Raw genomic sequence first — 22356 nt, 5'->3', positions numbered from 1 at the left:
CTATTTGGCGATTCGTGTTCTATAAACATTTATACAATTTGGCAATATGAATAGAAAAATCAAAAGTTTTATTTTGCCTATCTTGCTATTGGCCTCGTAACATGAGTGCTGGATTTGACGTTGTTGATCCCTTCGTCGCTGTTTATTTGAACAAATAAAAAAAATGGGCTCAAGCGTTCGACTTCTCGTTATGAAATCGTATATCGCTGTCGTTGGAGGGAAACTGAACGGTTTCATCTAGGTTCTGCAGTGAGTGTGGCCAAAATGATGACGAATCATGGCCAGCAGGCGCTTGACGAAAGCGTGTGAATCATGTATGTGAATATGAATTTGATATTCGTTCGCGGTTTCATCCTCCAGTAGCCCAAATAACTAGCACTAGAATCCGACTAGTCCTGGAGCATGGATTTCATTTAAATGCTCCCAACCAATGGACATTTTATAAAAAAAAATGTTTTCCCATAAAGATGATTAATAAGCGAAAATATGGAATGATGCTGTACGAAGCTCCCTCCAACAACATCATTCAGAATATTGAATACTTGCGGTGATGATGGACGAACGCACAATGACGCGATCGAACAGCCAGAAGCGTGAAAGATAATTTAATGATAAGCTTCTTGCACGGAGCGTACCACGATCAAGAGGGATGCAGAAAACATTCGCACGACACGGAACGCACTGCACTCTCATATGGATCATGATCATATCGTTATGATAATGATATGCCTCAATATGCGGTACGGATAGAGAACGGCAAAATATGTTGAGCGCCCACTTCCATGGTCCCGAGCGCGGTAAAATAAATCGTACTTTCCATTGGATAGCACATGGAAGGATAAATAGTAAAGTATGCAGCTTCACTAATCAATCTCATGAACGTAAATTCAAGCACGGCACTAGTAACAACAAACTGTATAATGTGCCAAATTCGTTATCCTGCAAGTCAGGGGCATATGATTGAGGTAATAAAGGAACAAATGAGTATGATTTTCGAGCAATTTCGCACCGACGGCAGAAGGAATTCCTCGTTTCCCATGCTTTTGCCGCCCGATTCAGCAGAATCGAACAATTTGAACTAATTATCATTAGCCTACTGTGTGCTACCGGTTAAACGAAAGCATGTGCGCGGTGTTTGGTTATTCATACGCGCGGAAATTTTGTTCTCACCTTTATCGTCTCGATGCGCCTCAATTTAACCACTTTTTTGAACTGTAGCGTCGTGACACATGAGTTTTAACAAGTTGTTCGACATTAACTATTGCTTACCTTTCTGAAGGGTTTCAAGAACTTGTAAGTATCTTGGTTTTGAGCTGAATTCCAGTCTGTATTCTCTTGGTTGTCTGTTATTAGCTTTAACTCGGACAAAGTGCGAGCGATTGAGTCGTTTATCTGCAGAAAGTACGAGATAAAATTTAAAATTAATTTTTGAATGTTTTTTTTCTTATTTTTATCAAATTGATCTTCAAGGTACATTGATAGTCGATCACTTTTTCATGTAATTTATGGATTTATACTGTAATTATGCTTTGAAATGTCCTGAAAACTGTAATATAAAGCTCGATGTGATAATCTTAGACGAAACTTACCCGACTCAAGTAGTCTGCTTTCTCTATCGGCGAGAGGGTTGTTTTGGTTTCATTGGACGACTTGAAGTTGTCAACAGAGCAAGGATTTCTCCACAGATCGTCTTGTAACTCAAAGTGATCCACAGGTAAACAATGTGACCCCACTATGCACGCACTGATCACTAGCATCCATGATATGGAGCACCGCGTAATCACTGTAATTTCAGATAGATGTCTACTTAGTCGAAGCATGGTTTTTCGTATCACATGTACTCTATCGAAATGCACACACAATTGTAGTAACGATTTTTTGGCACGTGTCCTTGCAAAATACATTTGGGAGACGTAACAAATATTTGCACACATTTATTAGCTTCAGGCACTTTTTGAAGTAATGCACGTTTGTTTTCAAAGGATTCTTTCCCAATTACACCATTTGAGCAAATAATATTTCTGTTGAGATAATTACGCGAATTCGCAACGGTGGTATCGTTTTCAACTCGCAAAGCTCTTCGGAACTTTCCCACCCGGCTTATCTTTTTTTTTTCCTTCTGACAGCTTTGTGTCTATCTTGTTCAACGTTCTGAACTCAACTGACTTTATAGTTCAATTTTCAAAACTGAATGACTGTGAGGTGTTTTTTCGCTTCGTCCCCTTCACACTTTTCCACGACCGTCCGCAAAGCTATGAATTGATTTCTCTATGTACCCATCGGCCACTGGGCCCTTACACAAATGATCTCTGAATGAGAGAAGGCGAGTGGATATTCTCCTGTCCGAGCACACGGTATGATAAAAAGATCAAAATTATATACGGTAGGTGTATGTAGTCGTTTTCCCTGCGGTCGGTAGGCGGTTGGTCGCATCTTGTTGAGTTTTGTACAATTGTGTTTTATGATGAGTAAGAGAGGCGAGAGAAATCACGGGAGTGAGAAAAAATATGTTTGGGTGGTTTTTCCGGTGGTTTGTTGCGCTTATTGGAGACCGTTCGGGGTGTGCTTGTGCAGCCTCTTGTTCTTACTTCATCAGCGACGTTAGCTCAGGGAGCCACGCAAGGACACAAAGTGGTGTGGTCGTTGATGGAGCTTGCGGGCTCCTCGAGAATACCACGTTTTCGTGAAGGTAGCAGAATTATATTTCTTTTCGAAATTGAGCTAATGAAGTGCAGTCGATTTCGCATAAGCAGCTGTATGATTTATTTACTTTATTATTCTACTACGTGAACATTGTTATAATTTGAAATTGTTTTTAAGTGAACCAAGTTAGATTCGACAATCTGACAAAGATAATATGAATCTTCTGGAATTGAATTGAGGTGAAGTCTGTAATTGTGTATTTCGAATAGCTAATTCTTCATCAACACGTGAATTGCATTATACGAAGAATGCTGTAAACATTGCAAGTAGGTATATGGAAATTGATATCGCACTGACAGCGGGCAAAAAAAAGTTTTGTGATTTAAAATGTATTTTCATACATATATTTGAAGCATGTTCATAAATGATCGCAACATTCAAACGAACCCAAAAACGAACTTTTTTCAACATTGGTCATCACTTGGGAAATGACCATGTTTCCGAGAATATTGACGGGTGTACTGGGGTAACCTCCCGTCCCTAAAAAAAACGTCCAATTCCTGATCTCGCTGGGAACATGACTTGCTACGTGTCAAACTTCAAGATTTTGAAAAACATGATCACAGAAATGTGTTCTGAAAGCATTCAGTCCTTCTGGTTACATTCCGAGCTAGATTTTCATGAATTCTTAAGCTCGGCTTTAACGACGTGCAAAACTTTGGTCCATCTTTCCACATTCCGGGATACCTTGGAATGGTGATTTCCTCGGGGGAACTACGAGGGAATACCCTGGAATGCTGGTTCTTTGGTGGAGGTGGCCATATGTTGGTCAGTTTCAAAACCTGGCTTGCAGCATGTCAAACTTCACGATTTTGTAAAAAATATGCTCATTGCAATGTGTTCTGAGGACCTTTGATCCATCTGGTAATATTTCGAGACACGCTGAAATGTTTGTTTCCTGAAAGAAGTTGCGTTTCAGAACTGATCAAAAATTAATTAGTTTCTTCAGGGAACCAGCATTCCAGGGTCTTGGTGATGGAAAAACTTATCTAAGTTTAAACAATTACCTACTTTGATAGAGAAAGAAAAATGTCCCGGAATGTCACCAGATTGATCAAATGCCTTTATAATATATTAAAAAGAGCTTGTTTTGTACAATCATGAAGTTTGACACGTAGGAAGTCATGCTTCCGGCTCGATCAAGTAGTGGCCATTTTTCCCATGGAAGTGGCCCCAGTATGTACTACCATCAATATCACAATATCATTATCATGGCCGTTTTAAAACGATGAGAGATATCCCAAAAACTTTATAAAATTTGTGATTGAATGCAGAAAACCCCTGATTGATCCTCCTAATGGTGTTGGTGTCGTGCATTAAATAAACTAATACATTTGAGTGAAATTTTCTCAGCGTTTTGTTATAAGAATCTTCTTTTTCTTCTTATTGGCATTACATCCTCCACTGGGACATTGCAGCCTAGCAGCTTAGTGTTCATTGTGAGGTTTCTAAGCCAAGTTACTATTATTGCATTGGTATATTATGTGGCTAACAAGATGATACTTTTATGCCCAGGGATCCTAGTCAAGGAAATAGTCGGGTTAGAAATTCTGTCAACTTTCATGAACATACAGTGTCATCATGTTAGCTTAAGTCGTTATATATCCAGCGTACAGCGTAGTAAAACCTAAACCTGGCGTATTGTAGAGCTCCATACTCGTCGATGTTGGGCGATGCTCTTCCAGTTTACTCGATTGTTTAGGGTTCTACCGCTTGTAGCCAACGTGTTCATTGCTTCACACAAAGGCTTCTATCCGGTTTTCAGTTAAATATTGTTTTCGCTATTTTTTCTTCCAACATTCAAACTAAGTGACCAGCTCACTGAAGTCTGCCGTATTTTATACGACTCTCGATATTCTTTTGTATATTTGGTAAAGCTCGTGATTCTAGCGTCTGCGCCAGACACGAAGATTTCCTCCGAGTATTGTACGTAGCATTTATCACTGGAACACCTCTCGTCATATATGAATACAAAAATGTTATCTGTAACAGGAACCTAGCAGTAAACAACTGAGGAAGTGCTTAATGAACACTGAGCTGTGAGGTGGCTGATTATTTGCTTACATGAAAATCTTACATTCCGGATCTGCGAGACAACGGCTGGAATGTCGAAAATAATGCAGGAAATGTCTAATGGATCACTACAATTACATGAAAAATTCGCTTGGAAATCATTGTTCAAGATCAAATTAAAAATATTTAGCAAAAAAAAAATACAAATAAATATTTTCGGGCCGGATAGTAACTGATTATTAAAATTGGTAAAAGATTATACAAGAGCCAAATGTATTTCCGCCATTACTGAAAATCGAATAGCACAGAACTGTTTTCTTGCATTCTGATAAAAATTAAATAGTTTACAACTCAACCATGTCTACCGATGTATTGCATCCGCGCAATGATACTTGTCATAGAGGTGTCCAAAGCCATAAAAATAACTCATACAAATCAATTCAAGATGTTGTTCTTTGATTGCGCTGCAATTGTTTTGCGCCTTGGTATTGTCATGGTTGCCATTACCTACTTATGTTGAGAGTTTTGCTTTTTGCACTTTTTTTTCCTTATGTTTGTACAATGTAGCATGTAGCGAAAGAGTTATATGGGTGGCAAGTCTCAACACCACCGGGAAGCAAATGAGAAGCATAATCCACCGGCAAGATCGGCGTTTTCGGTCTTGCACTCTGTTGCTCCCTCTCTGTCTCCGTGCTTTTCATCGTGCCTCATCCGCATTGGTCAGATCAGCGGTGCTGGTTTCTGCCAGATCATAAATTCCCACTGTACGTAGACCTTTATGATGTACGCTTACTTTTTCTTTATGCAGATCTACAGAATATATACATGTTGGCACGTATATAAAAGTGCTGAGCACAATATCCTGTTTGATGTTTTTTGAGATTTGACTCCTTTCAGGCATTTAACACTTTGGGAAGAAGCTCACGGACAATTGGCTTGTAAGCAGCACTAAGCCGGGAAGGTTTTACGATGCAAAGAATGGGAAAATATGAGGAGATTCATACTGATAAATCATTCGTTTGCTATTAGTTGTCGCCTGAATTTGTTCAGTTTGTTTGAATTGTGCAGTGCTGAAAAGATAATTTATCCTTTTAGGGCTATAATTGTGGATTTTTGCTGTAGATGTCTAATAGCTTGAACGTGCATTTCTATTAGTTCGCTAGTTTATAGTTATGACATAATGATTAGAACGCTCTATCCTTTCCGGACACGCTCAACATATCCGTAGCGGTATATTCGGTGAAGTACCGTCCTAATGACGGAAGCTAGCGCCACATTTTAGCGGTGAATATTTGGCATCGACGATGGCTAGAATCCGCAATGTTCCAGCGTCTGTCCCACGCGAGCGAGTGTGTTACGTGATTCAAGTTCAGCGATGCTAGTCATCAGGCACCACACAGGCCCATCTCTCTCAACCGCATGGAAAAAAAATGAGTGAATCATCGTCACTGGGATAGTCGCGAGGCGCGCTCTCATTTATGCTGAACGTTAGTAGGCACCTTCCTTTTTATCTGCTTCCACAGAAGAACTAACTACAAATGTTTGCGCCAGCGAGGTCCGCGGTTCGCTGTATTGGTCGTGATATTAATGACGTAATTTCAAAAGAGGGAAAGTTTCATGAATGAACGACGTAGCTGTGTAGAATCATCTACGTATACTTGCTTCGCAGCTGATACCTGATTCATCCATTTGTTTACATACAGCTTAGGGGTGGTGTAAGTTGGAAGGCAGTAAGCTGGCGCTGGGGCACGCCGGTATCTTATAAAATTGAGGGTTGATAAGACTGTGTTATGACATTTTTAGAAATGCTATGATTGCTATTTATAATCAAAATTGGCACACCTACCGCACGCGATTCGCTTAATTGTTTTCCGGTCGTGATAAAGCACCGGAAGGAACTTCTGGAATTCAACCAGACGTATGGATGATTGATAATATGTGTAATAATTTGATTAACTGTGATGATTAAGATGTAATTCATTAGGATTATGTTTTATTTTACTTATGCAAATAATAGCTAGATTGGTCACGTACTCCAGCGAAACCACTTCGGCAGTGATCCATGACTGTCGTGAAGGAATGGATTTACCTACGTGTTGCAGCGGATGTAGAGAAGATTTTGGAGTCATGGCATAAAAAATCGTGAAATGACCGGAGGACATGCATGACGTGTCTTTAATTGTTCGCTGAGTAATCAATTCAATAGAGAAGTGGGAAAAATATACAAATATTTCTCCAAATTGACCATGCTATGGGGCTTCTCACATTTTTTTAAGCCAACGCAAGAAATCTACAGGTGGGAGTGTACGACGAGTGAACCGGGCAACAAATCTATGAATGAACGATGACGTTACGTCGGGGAAACACGCTGTTTGAACAAATACGTCACCTTCGTAACCTAAAGAGGCCCGTGTCGGCTTCCAGTGTAGGTATGGTTGGTTCTATTTTTATTATTTGCGCTTCTTCCACATCCACATACTTATCGAACAGCTGATAAATGTGTATTATGGGTTATCTTTGACTGTTGTTATCGTGAATGTTTGAATCGATCAGCTGAAGCGATGAATGGTTTCAGCGAGAAGGGGCCGCGGTTCCAGCGATCGGGACTTATGAACCGGAACGCATTTTTTTTAGCTCTCACCGGGCGTTTGCTGTCAATTTGCAAACAAGCTACATGTTTACTGAATTGTAGACGTAAGTAGCGTGCTGTTAAAAATCATTTCTTCGAAAGAAGAATACGTCATTCAGTTTTATAGATGCATGAAATCATAACACAAATAGCTGGGAGTATCCCCTGCAGTATGGACAGCGGATCTGTAGAAAAGTTCAGAAGGTGATTTTTGTACTTACACAGCCACGCGGCTGGGCAAGGTAGGAACGATGATTTGCAAAAGTGGCCAACGATTGTTTACATATTGTAAGTCACATTAAACGGGCGTTTCTCATACCGATTAGGTGGTTTCCATTAAAATGGAACGCAGCGCGTAGGCTTTAATGTACATACCATGATTAATAGAAAAATATATCCCTGGAATGCGAACAGTTGGTCGTATTTTGTTATTTCAAGTCTATATTCATTTACAAATTAATTTGATCTAAATTACTTCGTTTTTATAATCGAAAATAAATAAATTTGGTAATATTCAAACTCATTCCGTTAGTTTTTCCATGTTTATTTTATTAAGTTTCTCATATACAAATTAAGGTAAAGGTTTTATGATCACTCTAAAATCATACTTTTGATAGAAACCACGGAAAACAATAGTATTATATATAACCAATAGACTCAGCTCTACGAATTGAGCTCTTGTCTGTATGTGTGTATGTGTGCTAAAATGTGAGACACAATTTGTTTGTGTTTTTTTTCAGCAGTTATCAAGCCGAATCGAAGCTAATACAAATTAATTTGTCTGTTTAGCTAATGTTATTGATAGAGGAGCGTGTATTAATAAAACAGCAAATAGCCTACATCGCATCAAAATAAATTTTAAAAATCGTGGTTGGCAGCTATTTCCCTAAAGTGCTCTTTTTACCTCAAGTGTTTATCTCATTATATTATATGATTCACGAGAAACCATCACCTTTGATACACATGAAAGGAACCATCAGGTGGATTAATCTGTTTTTTTGAACATTATTTACAACCTTCTAAGACGAGTTAAGCAACCTCCATTTAATTCCACCAATTATTTCGATATCTTTGCAGATACGTATTTCGACCACAACTGTGCGGTCGTCTTCAGTGTCTCGCACTTGACTCGACTTATTTACAGTTTCTATTTGTTCTGTTGTAGAACCATAAGTAGTACACCCAACAACCGAGTGACAGATTTTAATACAGTTCTGCATTGAAACCTTGCAAAATCTGTAAAAAAAAGCCTTATAAAAATATAGAAGATTTTATTACAATCATTGCATAAAAAAATTACAAAAATTACAAAGTTCAATACAGTATCTGTATAATAAGATTTATTTAGTATTGAAGCCTTGCCGAATCTGGATATATACATACAGATTTTATACAGGATTGTAATATTTGTTTTTTGAATGTAGAACGAAGTTGTCATAAAAAGTAGTTTATTAAACAAAGTTAGAATGCATAGCAAAATGTAATAAAAGGCAGCGACATGTAAAAATATTTTGCAAAATAAACGAGACATTAGACATTAAAAATATTTTGCAAAATAAACGAGACAGACGAGAGCCAGACATGCTTACTTGATACCGTATTTGAAAATTTCATACCGATGCTATTGATATCCTAACAAAGTATTCGCAAAAAAAAGATATCTAATGAATGGCAACGTGTAGGTAATTCAAACTTATTTACCCTACAGCTGACATAAAATTGTATTCAAATGATTTTTTACATTTCCCCGTTAAATTTACCAACTTTTTGTAGATACAAACCTTGCGGATCCCAAAACCAATCGATTAGGAAAAAAATCTGGCAAATCGGTCAACCCATTTGCGAGTTAAATCGTCAGGAAGGAAATTTTCATTATATAGAAGAAGATGCTCTACATAGGAATTATCACTTCGCCATAATGTGGAATGATAAGGGGTTTTAAAATATGATACGGTGTTTATATTGATCAGCTGAATGCAGTTACAACTCTCCCATATTTGCAATTACTTAAAACATAAAAACTCGAATTTACTAATCATTACTTTTGACTTGATTTGCTTTTATATTTGAATTCTGGCAGGAAAGTTTTGAACTCTCTGCCATGCCACTCAGTATAGCATAACTAAGCTTAGATCGACTGGCTAATCCGTAAGTAAATGGAATCAGTAACGCTGGTATATGTTACGTTACGCTGGGATATGGATACTCTGAATTAGTGCGTAATGGTGCAAATTCGGTCATATCGCCAGGTTCAGTATCGAGTTCTCCAGATCCAAAATCACCAACACTAATGTCACTGTGTAGGATGTATAAAATAAAAGTGGGTGGTAATCCAGTTGAAGCCGACAATATGACGTTCCTAACCCCGAATCCCAAGGTGTCAAGCGACCCGTGCCGAGGGGATGAATGGCATGAGGGTGAATATCAAAGTACCAAAGTCCAGGCAGGTGAGTGTTCAGGCACCAATTTGTCTAATTTATGAGAGTATATACCCTAGATAAGAGAATCGGAAAATATTGAAGCGCTGTTTTTATTCAGTCAAAAGATATGGGCTGGTGACGTGAAAAATGCTGATAAAAATAAAAAAATCATTACTTACTTTGATTCGTATGTTATGAAGTCGTTTTTTCTCCAAATTTAAGGTTTTATATACCATTTCAAAGCTTAGAACTTTAGCTTTCCGATAGATCGGTTTGTTTTGCACTCGAAGTTTAATATCAAAAAGTTGTAAAAGGAAAACTTTTATAATCATAATTCTTTGCTATAAAATGGTCCCGCAAACCTAATGTCCCCAAATGTCCCCTGATCTGTAAATGAAGGATTGAAATATAACCCTAGTACCACCTTCTAGTGAGTGATTTGCTTGCGCATATTTGCGCGTTTACGAGAACGCTGCAAACAAAGTTTTCTTGAAAATTGTGGTTTTTATTCTCTATACCTCGTTATGATTAGAAAATGAACAACATTATTACTAGAAATATGGTTGTTTGCTATTCTATGCATGCTATATTGAAAAAAAAAAACAATATCAAAGAAAAAAAATTAAAAAAAAAGTTTTTTCGCGGGTGACATTTTTTTAAGGGTTAACGATGGCCCTTAAAGGGTTAAAAAAGGTTCTTAAATATTCCTGCACATAAAATATGTTGCATAGAAACAGTTTTTATTGAAAAAATATTTTTGGCCGCCCATTTGTATGAGAATTCCCCATAGTGCAGTGATGTGCCGGGTGTTCCACGCCAAAATGGATGCACACTTCGTGCACAGGAGGAGCACGGGGAGTACATGGAGAGTGCCTGGCAATAGTCATATCCCGAAGTATGAATTCAATGAATATTGAAGAACTTTGCACTACTTTGATGAGGCTAGGTTGCCCTTTGATGAGGCTAGGTTGAAAGTTTGAAGCAAATCACATTCAACTTACATTCCCAATAAAAAATCCAAAAGCTCGAATTCAACTAATTTTACCGTTTAACTGGGTAAAATGACTTCTCAAATAAACGTATTTATGGTTTTTATCTGCTTCTAATTTTTTTTTTCATTTTAACTGTGCATTTCGACGGAGTACTTGAATAAAACAGTGGTGTAGCAATATCCATAATAACAGCTGGTACGCCCACCAAAATTATGTTGCACTTATTAATAAATCAGTTTGTAAACTATGGAAGTAACTATTATTTACCTTTCATCCTAGTCTGCATCTTCGAACACAAAACACTTCACTCTTGACCACACTGAACAACAAACTGAACATATCAATACAATTTAAGCATATTTATGGCGCTAAACTAGTACAAATGGGTAGCTGATAACATTACGATTTCGGGGGCTCGTCTGAAAACGCGGCCTTGCTATTGGTTCTTCGTCGAGCACCCGAAGATAAGGAGTTCATTCAAAAGAAAACACCAATGTATTTCATGAAAAAGCCGGTTTGTTTCCAGAAATATATTATCGGTGATACCACGTATAGACCCATCAGCCAGTATGATTATTTTTAGAATACGATGAAGTAGATTCATGATTGTCAGAAAGTTGTTCTCTTTCCAATTCGCGGAGCATTTTCTGTGTCTTCGATTCCATTCCTCTGTAAACGAAAATTAACTTAAGATTCGGGGAAAACATTTTCAGCAGTGTAAAATAATGGTCTTTCGTATCAAAATGAAATTTAATTAATAATTAACACCTTGCGCAAAGTTAACGCATCTTACAATGTTATTTAACATTCTTTTGTAATTTTTCCAGCTTAGATGTTCATTTTCAAGGCGGAATTAGTATAGGTTTGACAATTTCGTTTGAATTTTTATGGCAGGCACGAACATTTTTTTCAGGTTTTGGAAGCAGTGACGACACAAATCGAGCATAAAGTTAGACTCAATTGCCTACATTTTGGCGGTTAAAGGCTTTCATGAGGTTATATCACGCTGCTTAAAAATTACTCAACTATGAGACCACGGCTAAGTTGATTAATGATTCCAAATCTGAATGTAAACAGTGTATTTGTAGAACGATTAATAAAAATGTAATGGGATTCGGCTTTACAGTCTAAATCGTTCAAACAATTGTGTTTTAACTGCCCGACATTTCGGCTGTGTTTAGAAGGCTTTTCCAGTAAGACTAAACAGTAAACAGTAAAACTAATTTCCCCAGAAGAAGGCTGCCAAACACAGTCGGAACGTCGGCTAATTAAAATATTATTGTTTGAATAATTTAGACTGTTAAGCCAAATCCCATTACATATATTTATCAGTCGAGAAACCATAGAGTTATAAATGAAAAGTTTATCCAAAATGCATAATTTATTAGCAAACAAAAGCAATAGTGTCCAAATAGGAACGTTTCTCCGTCGATTGAAACCTGTTGTACTAGAATCGGTCAAATCCTTCTATATGAAACGTGTTAAACAAAAAAAATCCCAAGGGTACACAAACCGACATTTGCTCTGTTTTTCGAGCTGAGTCGATTGGTATACAACACTATGGTTCTCCGAGCCTCCTATCAAAATATGACTTTTGGAGTGTAATTATAGCCTTCTTGTACAACTTTTTTATACGAGAAAGGGATTGCCAGTATGGCCATTTCGTCGATCAGAGCATCTCGTATGCTCGAAGGTATACCGTAGTTTGAGCGGGGAATTTTGTAAATATGGCATCTGCCGAAAACGTGTTTTACTGTGTAGAGAACCCCGCATGTGTCGCAGAAAATCCTTAAAGGATCACCGTCGAAATTGAGCGAGAAGTGTTGGGTGGGGTAAAACTCGTGGGAAATCGGAACTCGCATGATACTAAGTATCGTGTGCTGGTCCATGTTATGCAGAACAATTGTGCTTCTTCTAATGATGTTGTGCTTCTTACAATGGTTGAGCTAGATCGAATTAAAATATCAGTATACGCTTGATTTTAGTTTTCCACGATTTCTTCTCCAAGTTCGTTTATTTGGTAGACTCAGGCGTGTATAGCACTTTGCGTAGCCATGTTTCTTTGTGATATAAACAATCAATGTCATTTTTTCAGTTAGTAAGGAAGGGGTAGGAGCCAGCGTACTCGTGGTGACTCGAGGTTAGTTTACAATATTTAAGGATGGACCGGGCTTAGGATTCGGGATCAGGGAGTTTTGGCTGCTAATCCGGGCATTTGGCGTAAGGGACGATGTGGCGTGTCGCCGTGCTCGAGGATTGGTTCGACTGGGAACATCTTCCGGATGGCCTGACTAACGGAGATCTACGGAACATAGGTAATCTTAAAAGATCTTTCGACTAAAACACGAATCTGCTCTCTTATGTTTGTAAGAAAGTAAGATGCGTACTTAACAGGTTTCCCGATTTCTTGGAAACATTTAAAAAATAGGCAGCAGCAGCTTTAAAAAAAATATTTAAATGAAGAAAAAGCCTACTCTGTTTGTTTATATATTATATTTGAGCGTCACGGGACACAAAGTCCGCCAGCCTTAAAGTTGAATAAAATGTATAACCAGTATCACAGGTTTAACATTGAAATTGCTCCATTAAATGCAATTTAGAAAACCCCCCAGACTGATTTTCTGGCTCACTGATGTGAACCAAATAGGTATTCAATTGCTTCGATACCACGGTTGGCAATTATGGCGGATGGCTCTATTATTTGTCCAGTGTGGCTTGGATTGTGTCCTGAATAGATTGATTTTAGTTCGGCAGCCGACTTTGGTCACTCTAATACTATCGACAGACATATGATTTCCGCACAATGATTTTCGTATCACGCTGTACGCGTACAGTGACAAGATGACACACATCTTTTCTTTCCACCGTTGTATCTATTTGTCAGCTTGTTTTGAAACTAATTCTACAGCTTTCCAAAACTATATTTTTCATCAAAATATATAGAAATCATAAACTGTTACTATGGTTTTTATAAGTATTGCACAATATTTATCCATATTTTTTAACAAATTATGAATTCGCGTCAGCAGTTCATTCATCGATATGAAAACGTCATTGTTTTCCAATTCTTCGTATAGGTATTTTAGCAGAAATATGCGAGTTCTTGCAAATATTCCGCAAGGCAATTATTTCTGCGGATGTTATTCACTCTATTCTATGGTTTGGGGCGACTTCAGTGCAAACGGCACTGATCGTTTAACTCATTTGAACATTTTGAAGTATAAAGCCAGCATTGTTCAATTGGGTCATAGATCCTGTAAGGATGTTTTACAACCCCCCTACCCCCATGTAAGATTTTTCCCATACAAATATTTTTTTATTTATATGGAACGTAAGAAAATGGCAGACCCCCCCTTTCCCCCAAAGTGCTTACGTTAGTGTACGACCCCTAACAGGTTTATTCGGACACGGAACTCCAGGTTTTTCAAACACTTATTTACTTCGCGCTGACTACCGTTTATATCTGCACTCCACTCTCACCTCCACGAGATCCTCCTCTCCTCTCCTCCCTCCCTCTCCAAACACTACAGATCTAATTTTGAATTTGTCCAAAACAACGGTACAAAACATTCTTCCCATTTAAAAAAGTAGATTCTGACTAATGGCAAATCAAAGAGCCCGCATCCTTCCCAATCCTTAGACCTCATTCCAATTAAAACCCATAGGATCTTTGAACAAAATGTTCGAAATCACACGATACAGAACTCAAACCATTGAATATCATGCAAAAGTGACGGTAGATCTTTCCCGGGAACAACACAAGAACTGGCAAAATATAGGAAAAAATAGGAAGACATCTTCAGCGCGTAATTGTAGCAAATAATGGGCTTACGAATAATTATTTTGCCAATGTTGTGAAAAATATCATCCGGAATTGCAGAAAAACGAATTTTACTCAATCAGCTTGCAAATGTTTGTTTTTATTTCATATGTCAAACGGCGTATTTGACATTTCAAAACAACAAATTATGTTCTGTTTCGTACATTTCAACGGTCGCAGGGCAGGGTACGGAAATCATCGTGCTATCGTGATACCAGCGTGATTCCGGGTGACAGACATATGATTTTATGCTGTACAGTGATATTGGTATCATATATGTGTCACAAGTATAAAAGTGGGGGAAAGCCGCTTCATCATCGCTTGTCAAAACCTGCACACAATTCTCCTGTTCTGACGATATTTGACATCAAACACCTCACAGCGGTACGTGCTCATATGACTTTGGTAAGACGTTGGTTGGACTTTGGTAAGACTCTTAATCTTAATTACATACTTCTTCTTCTTATTGGCATTACATCCCCCACTGGTACATTGCCGCCTCGCTGCTTAGTGTTCATTCAGCCCTTCCACAGTTATTAACTGCGAGGTTTCTGAGCCAAGTTACCATTTTTGCATTCGTATATCATGAGGCTAACGCGATGAACTTATATGCCCAGGAAAATCGAGACAATTTCCAAATCGAAAAATGCCAAGACCGGCACCGGGAGTCGAAGCTAGACCACCCTCAGCATGGTCTGAGGGCTCTTAATTACATACACTCTGGCTTGTTAAATGATTTACTGAAAATCAGCTAAAGTCATGTTACTGCAGGAAATCCAGCAAACGTGTTTATCTGTCAAGTTGATGTCATGGATTAGATATAATAATACGCGAAAAGATCACAGCGCAAGACAAAATCTCAATGATACATCCGCCAGTCTACTCTCAAAAAAACATTGGAAGCTGATAGAGTGCTTATTCAACTAAAAATAGTCTTCTTCAGCTAAAAACCAGCTTAAATTGTTTGTTGGGCTGTATAAGATCGTTTAATTTGTTTTATGCAATATATGAAAACGACATCTTATGCTTGAGTTGCCAAAACGACTACATGTAAAATTCGAGTTCAGCGGTGACTATTCATAGCTGACTCATTGGAATCCCCCTGTGTCTTACGTTGGCTTTCAATCATCATTCCTATAACTAATCAAATTGGACTCGGCGGCTAACGCGCGAGTGCACTGTGGCGATGCTTGTGACAAGCCTAGGTTGAATTCAAGTCAGGCCTATTTTTTTTGTTTAAAGTATAATACTAGGAACTTTTTTCAAATAGGCGTAACTGTATTTGACCTTGAAATTTAAAATGACTAATACTCTCTTTATTCAGCATATTTGGTGTAACTGACGTTACCAACAGAAAGTTCGCAATCTATTCTTTTTGTTAGGTACATTACTTGACCGTAGAATCGCCATTCTAAAAATCAAGGTCAAAATTATTTAGGCCCATTTGAAAAATGTCCATAGTTTTTATATATTGGGGAGCGTCCATTAATTACGTAACGCTTTTAGGGGGGGGGAGGGGGTTGAATGAAACGTGACCAAATGTGACAAAGGGGGGGGAGGGGGTGGACCTGACCGTAACGTCACATTTTTCTTAAATGTATAAAGCGATGTATAGGATAAATTTTAATGAAAATAAATCTTTCGGTTTTGAACCAGTAATAATGGTGTTTACTCTGCCAAATATTTCATCGATAAAAGTGTTTCTTTAAATTGCACTTGTTTTGCTGCTTTTCGACATCCGGAAAAATGTTACTGTTTTGGTTCTTCATTCAATTGCTGTCTTAGTTTGTTTAAAATAAATAAATGAGCAAAATAAATTACTTCTTTCCTCATGTTTGTGTTTATTTTCAGAAGTTTAACATCATTCTTCCTAAAATAACATTTCATAGTTCAGTGGAATAGTTCCCTTCAATAATGATAACTTAATATTTTGGCCAACTTTTTCATGTACGCAATATTCATCTATCGGCAGATGAAATGAAAGCAGTTTTTTTCACATACCGCAGGTCTTCTACGTGCAGATAGGAAATTTACAAAACTAGCTACATCTCACAATAATCCTATCGAAATCAAGGATTTTTTGACTTACTGACGTATTAAAAATATGTTTTAAAAATAAGCCTTGGGCAAATCACCCGAAGGTGGTGCAAAAAGACTTAATTGCATGTGAAATGATGGTAAACGCATGGTTGTTTGGAAAATCTTAATGGATTGAATGAAAATATTACGTGAAAATATGTTATATCAGTTAGGAACCAAGATTTTTCGGGGAAGATTTGTGATCTCGTGAAATTTTTGGTTTTGGTATATTCGGACAGACTGATTTATTGTAGTTTACTCTTAGTTTGCCACTATAAGCATGAATAAAGGAAATCTATTAAATTGATTTTGCATTAACAGTGTTGTATTAGGCGAAATAAATTTATTAAGATTTATTTATCGACAAAAACGCTAACAACATATCGAAGATTTTCAATCAAAATAAATTTGTCGAATTATCGGGAATCGCCCATTACTTCCATTTGTTGTTTTTTTGTTAATGACATTTGATGCAAGCCCGTGTTCATTCAGTTTTTCGTAGCAGTGTGAAGTGTTTATTTCCGGAATTACTTTGAAAGTTTGAATAATGGATCGAGGTTGCACTTTTTCACTCATTGTTCAATGCCTTTGTGAAAGCATTTCCGAACAAGAAAAGACAGCAATGCCAGTTTGAAGCCGTTGAATTTTTGGAATGTATGGAAGGAGAAGGATGCTAAAGTTCTCGAAGAGAAAGTCGAGAAGAAAATCAAGGAATTAGAGGGCTTGTACTGACAAAGCAGGGAAAGTTGCTCCAGTTCTGGGGCAAATCGTTGACCACAACTGCGAAGCCTACTTCATCAACCGAATCCACAACAAAATCGATGCCAAAGCCGAAAAGGAACCGATAATGCCACACCTTCGACATTCTGGTGCTAACAAACGCTCTACTCCAGCTCAAGAAAGCCTGAATACCCAACTCAACGACGTCAATTCACAAGTTATTTTCCTGTCAAACAGGAAATCAAGTGGATTATTTACAGATGACGTTTGTATTCGCTTAAATACAAAATTTGAAGAGTAAAAAAATTAAACTAGAAATGGACATGAAACTAAAAGTGAATCAACAGGCTCGGCAACAGAAACATCGTGACAAAACTGAGCAGGCAAAGTTACAAGTAATGAAGAATATTCCGGAAGCAGGTATAATATTACATTAAAAATACGAATTTCACGCAATAATGGCAACAAATTTCAGCAAATTATCTAACGTTTCGCGAGTCGCAAGGACGGCCTCGTTTGGAAGAGGAGCAGCCAGACCTGCTCAAGGCTATTTGCGTCAAAGCATTGCACGGCTCTGCTGCACATGACAGACGTCACGATGAAAGTGTGAGGTGTGAAAACTCTAAACGAGTTGACTGCCGCTCTTCAAACGAAAGGATTTAACATCAAGCGATCAGCAACATATCTACGACTGATCCCTAGAAGAGCTGATTCCAGTGAAGGTAAGCGACATATTCATACTGTACCAGTAAAGTTGCTACGCGCAAGCAATGCTAAGCACCAAGAACATCCTGACGGACGGTTCTGTACAGCATCAATCAGATCACTCGAAGAAATCGCATCAATTCTGGGACCCAATGAAACTGGTTTTCATTAGTCAGGATGATAAAGCAAGAGTTGCTATTGGGTTGGCTGCCGCAAATAAGCAGGCACCGATGCTTATGCATGTGGAGTACAAGGTAACTCTCCCAGATCACGACTGGGTGGTCGCGAATAAGCATAAGCTTATTCCTTCGGTGTATGCGGGCATTGAAATAAAGCCTAATGGCCTAGGGAAAACCTGAAGCGGTAGGATATTCTGGGCCTACGTACATTGTGCAGTTCGATCTGGGAAGCATTCTTCATCGACAGCTTACTCTCATGGTTTAGATTTTGAACGTTTGCTTACTCTTGAGTCATTCGAGGTCCTTCTAAAATTTGATGGATTTGTTAAGCCTGTCCTTATTTTTATCGTCGACGGTGGTCCGGATGAGAATCCGTGCTACCAAAAAGTAATACAGACAGCAGTTCACCATTTCATGGAAAACAACCTTGATTCACTGTTTGTGGCAACAAACGCGCTGGTCGAAATGCATTCAACCGAGTTGAACGACGTATGGCACCATTGAGCAAAGAGCTAGCTGGATTGATAATTCCACACGACCATTTTGGTTCCATCTGGATAGCCAATTGAGGACAACTGATCTTGCTGGCGAAGCAGAACTTCAAGTATGCTGGTACGAGGTGACAATCGATGGTTATTCAACTGTGGCCGAATATATCGAACCGGAATCATCTTAGCTTGATCCAGAGTCATTTCATGGTTTCGATCAGATCTGGTTTGAAAACACGTGAGGACCAGTCAATATTTGCTTCAGATTGCGAAATGTTCCCACAGGTAATTGTAATAGTCTACCTTTTCCGAAATGATAACTTATCGTACGTTGTTGCAGAAATTGTAAATTTAAGAAGCAGCTTGCAAAATGTATTGCGCAACAGATTTCTTTCGCCACCAGTTTCACTTTCTCAAACCTATCATGGTTTAGCTGGATCTGCAAAAGACGAAACAATACACTTTCCTTCGATGTTCGTCTTGGAATTCTCTCCACAACGAGAATATTCTTCCAAAATCGGCAAATGCATATAAGCTGATCCCATACGATCGGTATTGTACTTCTGTGAAAAGTGTTTTGGTGACAGGATTTGCGGTTCCTGCGGAATATACTTTGCTTCAGCAGTAATGCTCCGAGAACACAGAAAATCGCATAAGACCATTCTAACATCCCAAGCAGCCGCGAAAAAAACGCGCCCGGTTAGAGTTGCTGCAAAACGCCAACGTGAATGGATGGCTATCATATCCCGTGGAGGAAACATGGATTGTGAGTGGATTGAAGAAGACGAGTTGGACCTCAGTGATTTGCCTCAATCACCACCGTTGACAAGCGATACGACGGCCGAACCAAGCGATTATCTAGTAGTATCGATCAATGATCATCTACAAAACCCGTGGATTGAAGAGTAGCGTAAGTTTATAAATGTATATCATAACCGCTGCTAATTTATTTTTTTTATGTTGAAATACTTTATCAAAAAACTGAATTCATGAATACAACAATCATTTAATATCTTCTTTTGTATTTAAAAATATTGTCGAAATTTTTATATCGTCTCCGAAAAAAAAAGTGAAGGGGGGGGGGGGGTTAAAGGCCGTGTGACGAAATTTTTAGGGGGGGGTCGAAGAAAATGTGACATTCTGTGACAAGGGGGGGAGGGGGGGTAAATTTTTGCCATTTTTTGCGTTACGTAATTTATGGATGTTCCCTTGTGGTAACAGACTAAAAATAAATTTACTACCTGACGAATTACACCAATACATGCATAGATACTCTTTTCCAATTCTCTGAAGCAATAATATACAGGGTCCTGCGATGTGATGTTATAAATCCATCGTGTTTTCGCGTTATAATAATACACCATAAAAATAATTAAAGTTCAACACGGGGTTCGAACTCGAGGCCACTGTGTGAGAATCCGGGGTGCTAATTCTAGACCGCCCTTGACTTTTGGAAATGGTAGTTCAAAGTGTAACAGGTTATGCATTTTGTCGACCGATAAGCATTCAAGTCACGTTCGCCTTACAAGCGAATGGTCATGGGTTCGATTCCCAGCCCCTCCACCAAACCCTCGTCAGTCGCCGGATCCGCAGCCCATACATACGGTGGCGTTCTGGGGTGCACGCCTTACCGTCACGGCTGCCTGATGACGACTGACAACTTGTTCTTCTCGGAGGCATTCCTCCAACGTTACCCGGACAAATGGCAACCGAACAATGCAACGATCATTGGATAGACGACATGGACAAACGGACACAATGGACTCACGATGAGATGGACAAGCAACGACAACAATAATGATAATGGAAAATCTAAAAATAGATTCTGTGTGGATTCTGGCAGCAGAATGCCACAGTAGATCTCGGCACAGTAGCGTTTAAGTAACACTTAGTGCCTACCAAATAAAGAAAGGAATAAAAAAAAAGCATTCAAGCATGAACTATAAACATGATTTTATGATATGAAACATTTAATGATTTCATAATTGTATTTCCATGACTACGGGAACGGCCTATGGGCTGCAAAGGATTTTTAAATGTTTTTGTTGCTCATTAGCTGTTGTTATCATTACAAAACCAGTGTAAAAACAGCGGAATTTCAATAATGTTGTGATTGTCATATCTACTTTTCAAAACTAAACTAATAAAAAAAAGATTATAAATAAAGAAACAACAAATGAAAATATAAGGAGAGAAAAACTAATAATACTGAAAAATATAACTAGAAAAAAAAATGGAAGGGAAAATGTAACGCGAATAGTAGGAATTGATGACATAATATAACATTATTTGAAAAATCTCTATTAAAACGTTTGTTCGAAAAACTTTAAGCACTACCAAACTAAAAACAAACCAAAATAGTTACCCAGTTTGACGGCTTTGTCTATGTACTCAATTATATCCGCCACCAGCGTCGACCTTAATTCCTCTGCAGGCAGGTTGTTGTCTTGTTATACGCTGCGACGATGAGGGCTTCGGCAGCAAAACTGTAGCAGTCACGGCTGCTGCTAGATGATGCTTCGAAGAGACGAAACTTTTATTCTGGCCGGTTTGCGTGGCCGGAAGTGCCTTCCACACGCCGGAGGACTCAGCAAGGGTACGCTCCTTCCCAGTTTCAGTTGGCCAAAACTCGATGGAAATAAAACCAGTTGAAAATCTTTAACACGCAAAACCACTTGAAAAAAATCCACACGCTATTAGAACAAGAAAACAATCGATCCGCTCACTTTAAATAAAGAACATGGAATGAGCTTGTTTCAATATATACCTGACGTTAAATAAAAAAAAATCCGCAAATCTGATGAAATCCCGGAGCATCGTAGGCTTACGACATTGTCGAAAATTGCATCATGAAATAAGATTATTTTGTAGGTTATTTAAATCATGTTATTTTGTGAAAGACGTTTTTCGCAAGCTGTAATAAAAATGAACTGATTCTGAGGGGTTCACCCCATGATTATTAAAAAAAAAACTCCAGTTGCGAGGGGACTGATGCATTTCAATTTATTTTACACATCTGTGCGAGTAACATATGCTCTCCAACGGAAAATGAGAACGAAGCGTTTTATATAGCCTCTTTTTGCCTCGATTTTGGTAAACTATATTAGAAATTCTTCATTTGTATTTGTATTGAATTCGGAAAAGTTTTTAAAACATTGAAATAGAATAGATTTTTTGAAATTATGTATAAAATTACTGTGACTGTTTTCTGGATATTAATAATCCTATCATTTGCACCAATTTTTGGTATGATGAAGAACCACAAGGTAAATACTTGTATTGTTTAAAAAAAATATGCCAAAGCCCAAAACGTTATAAATAAAAATACTACTAGCTACAAAGCGTCAATTTGTTTTCATTCCTGGGGCTTAAGGAAATGTTTGTCAATAATACTTGACCGTGTGTATGGGGGTTAGGTATCCGGTCACAATAAAATTAAAACTGAGTATGTGTATTTCTATCAATATTAACACTATTTTTAGACTCCCACCGAGGAATAGCATCGTTGGAAGTACAGAGCCAGCCCTAACTTGCTTACAAAAAAATGAGCAAAAACGGGGATTGAACCTAGGCCGTACACGCTTAGCACTGCTCGACTAATGCCCTAG

At 38.2% G+C, this 22356-nt stretch overlaps 1 protein-coding gene across 2 annotated transcripts in view; it reads right to left on the bottom strand.

Moving 5' to 3' along the window:
* LOC134207397 (uncharacterized) overlaps positions 1–21359 on the bottom strand; it is a 28732-nt gene extending 7373 nt beyond the window's left edge. The window contains exons 1-3 of one of the 2 annotated variants that reach the window (XM_062683128.1): positions 21114–21359; positions 1590–1783; positions 1270–1392 (exon numbers count right to left, since the gene is read on the bottom strand). In XM_062683128.1, coding sequence (XP_062539112.1) covers positions 1270–1392; positions 1590–1757 — 291 coding nt within the window. In that variant the 5' untranslated portion in view covers positions 1758–1783; positions 21114–21359. Of the gene's footprint in view, positions 1–1269; positions 1393–1589; positions 2277–21113 lie in introns of those variants that run through there. The other variant, XM_062683123.1, reaches the window with a different exon arrangement.
* Positions 21360–22356: the final 997 nt, after the last annotated feature.

This window comes from Armigeres subalbatus, chromosome 1 (assembly GCF_024139115.2).
Source record: "Armigeres subalbatus isolate Guangzhou_Male chromosome 1, GZ_Asu_2, whole genome shotgun sequence".
Lineage (NCBI taxonomy): Eukaryota > Metazoa > Arthropoda > Insecta > Diptera > Culicidae > Armigeres > Armigeres subalbatus.
The sequence above is the reverse complement of the archived record's forward strand: the minus strand, read 5'-3'. Positions and strand labels throughout refer to the sequence as shown.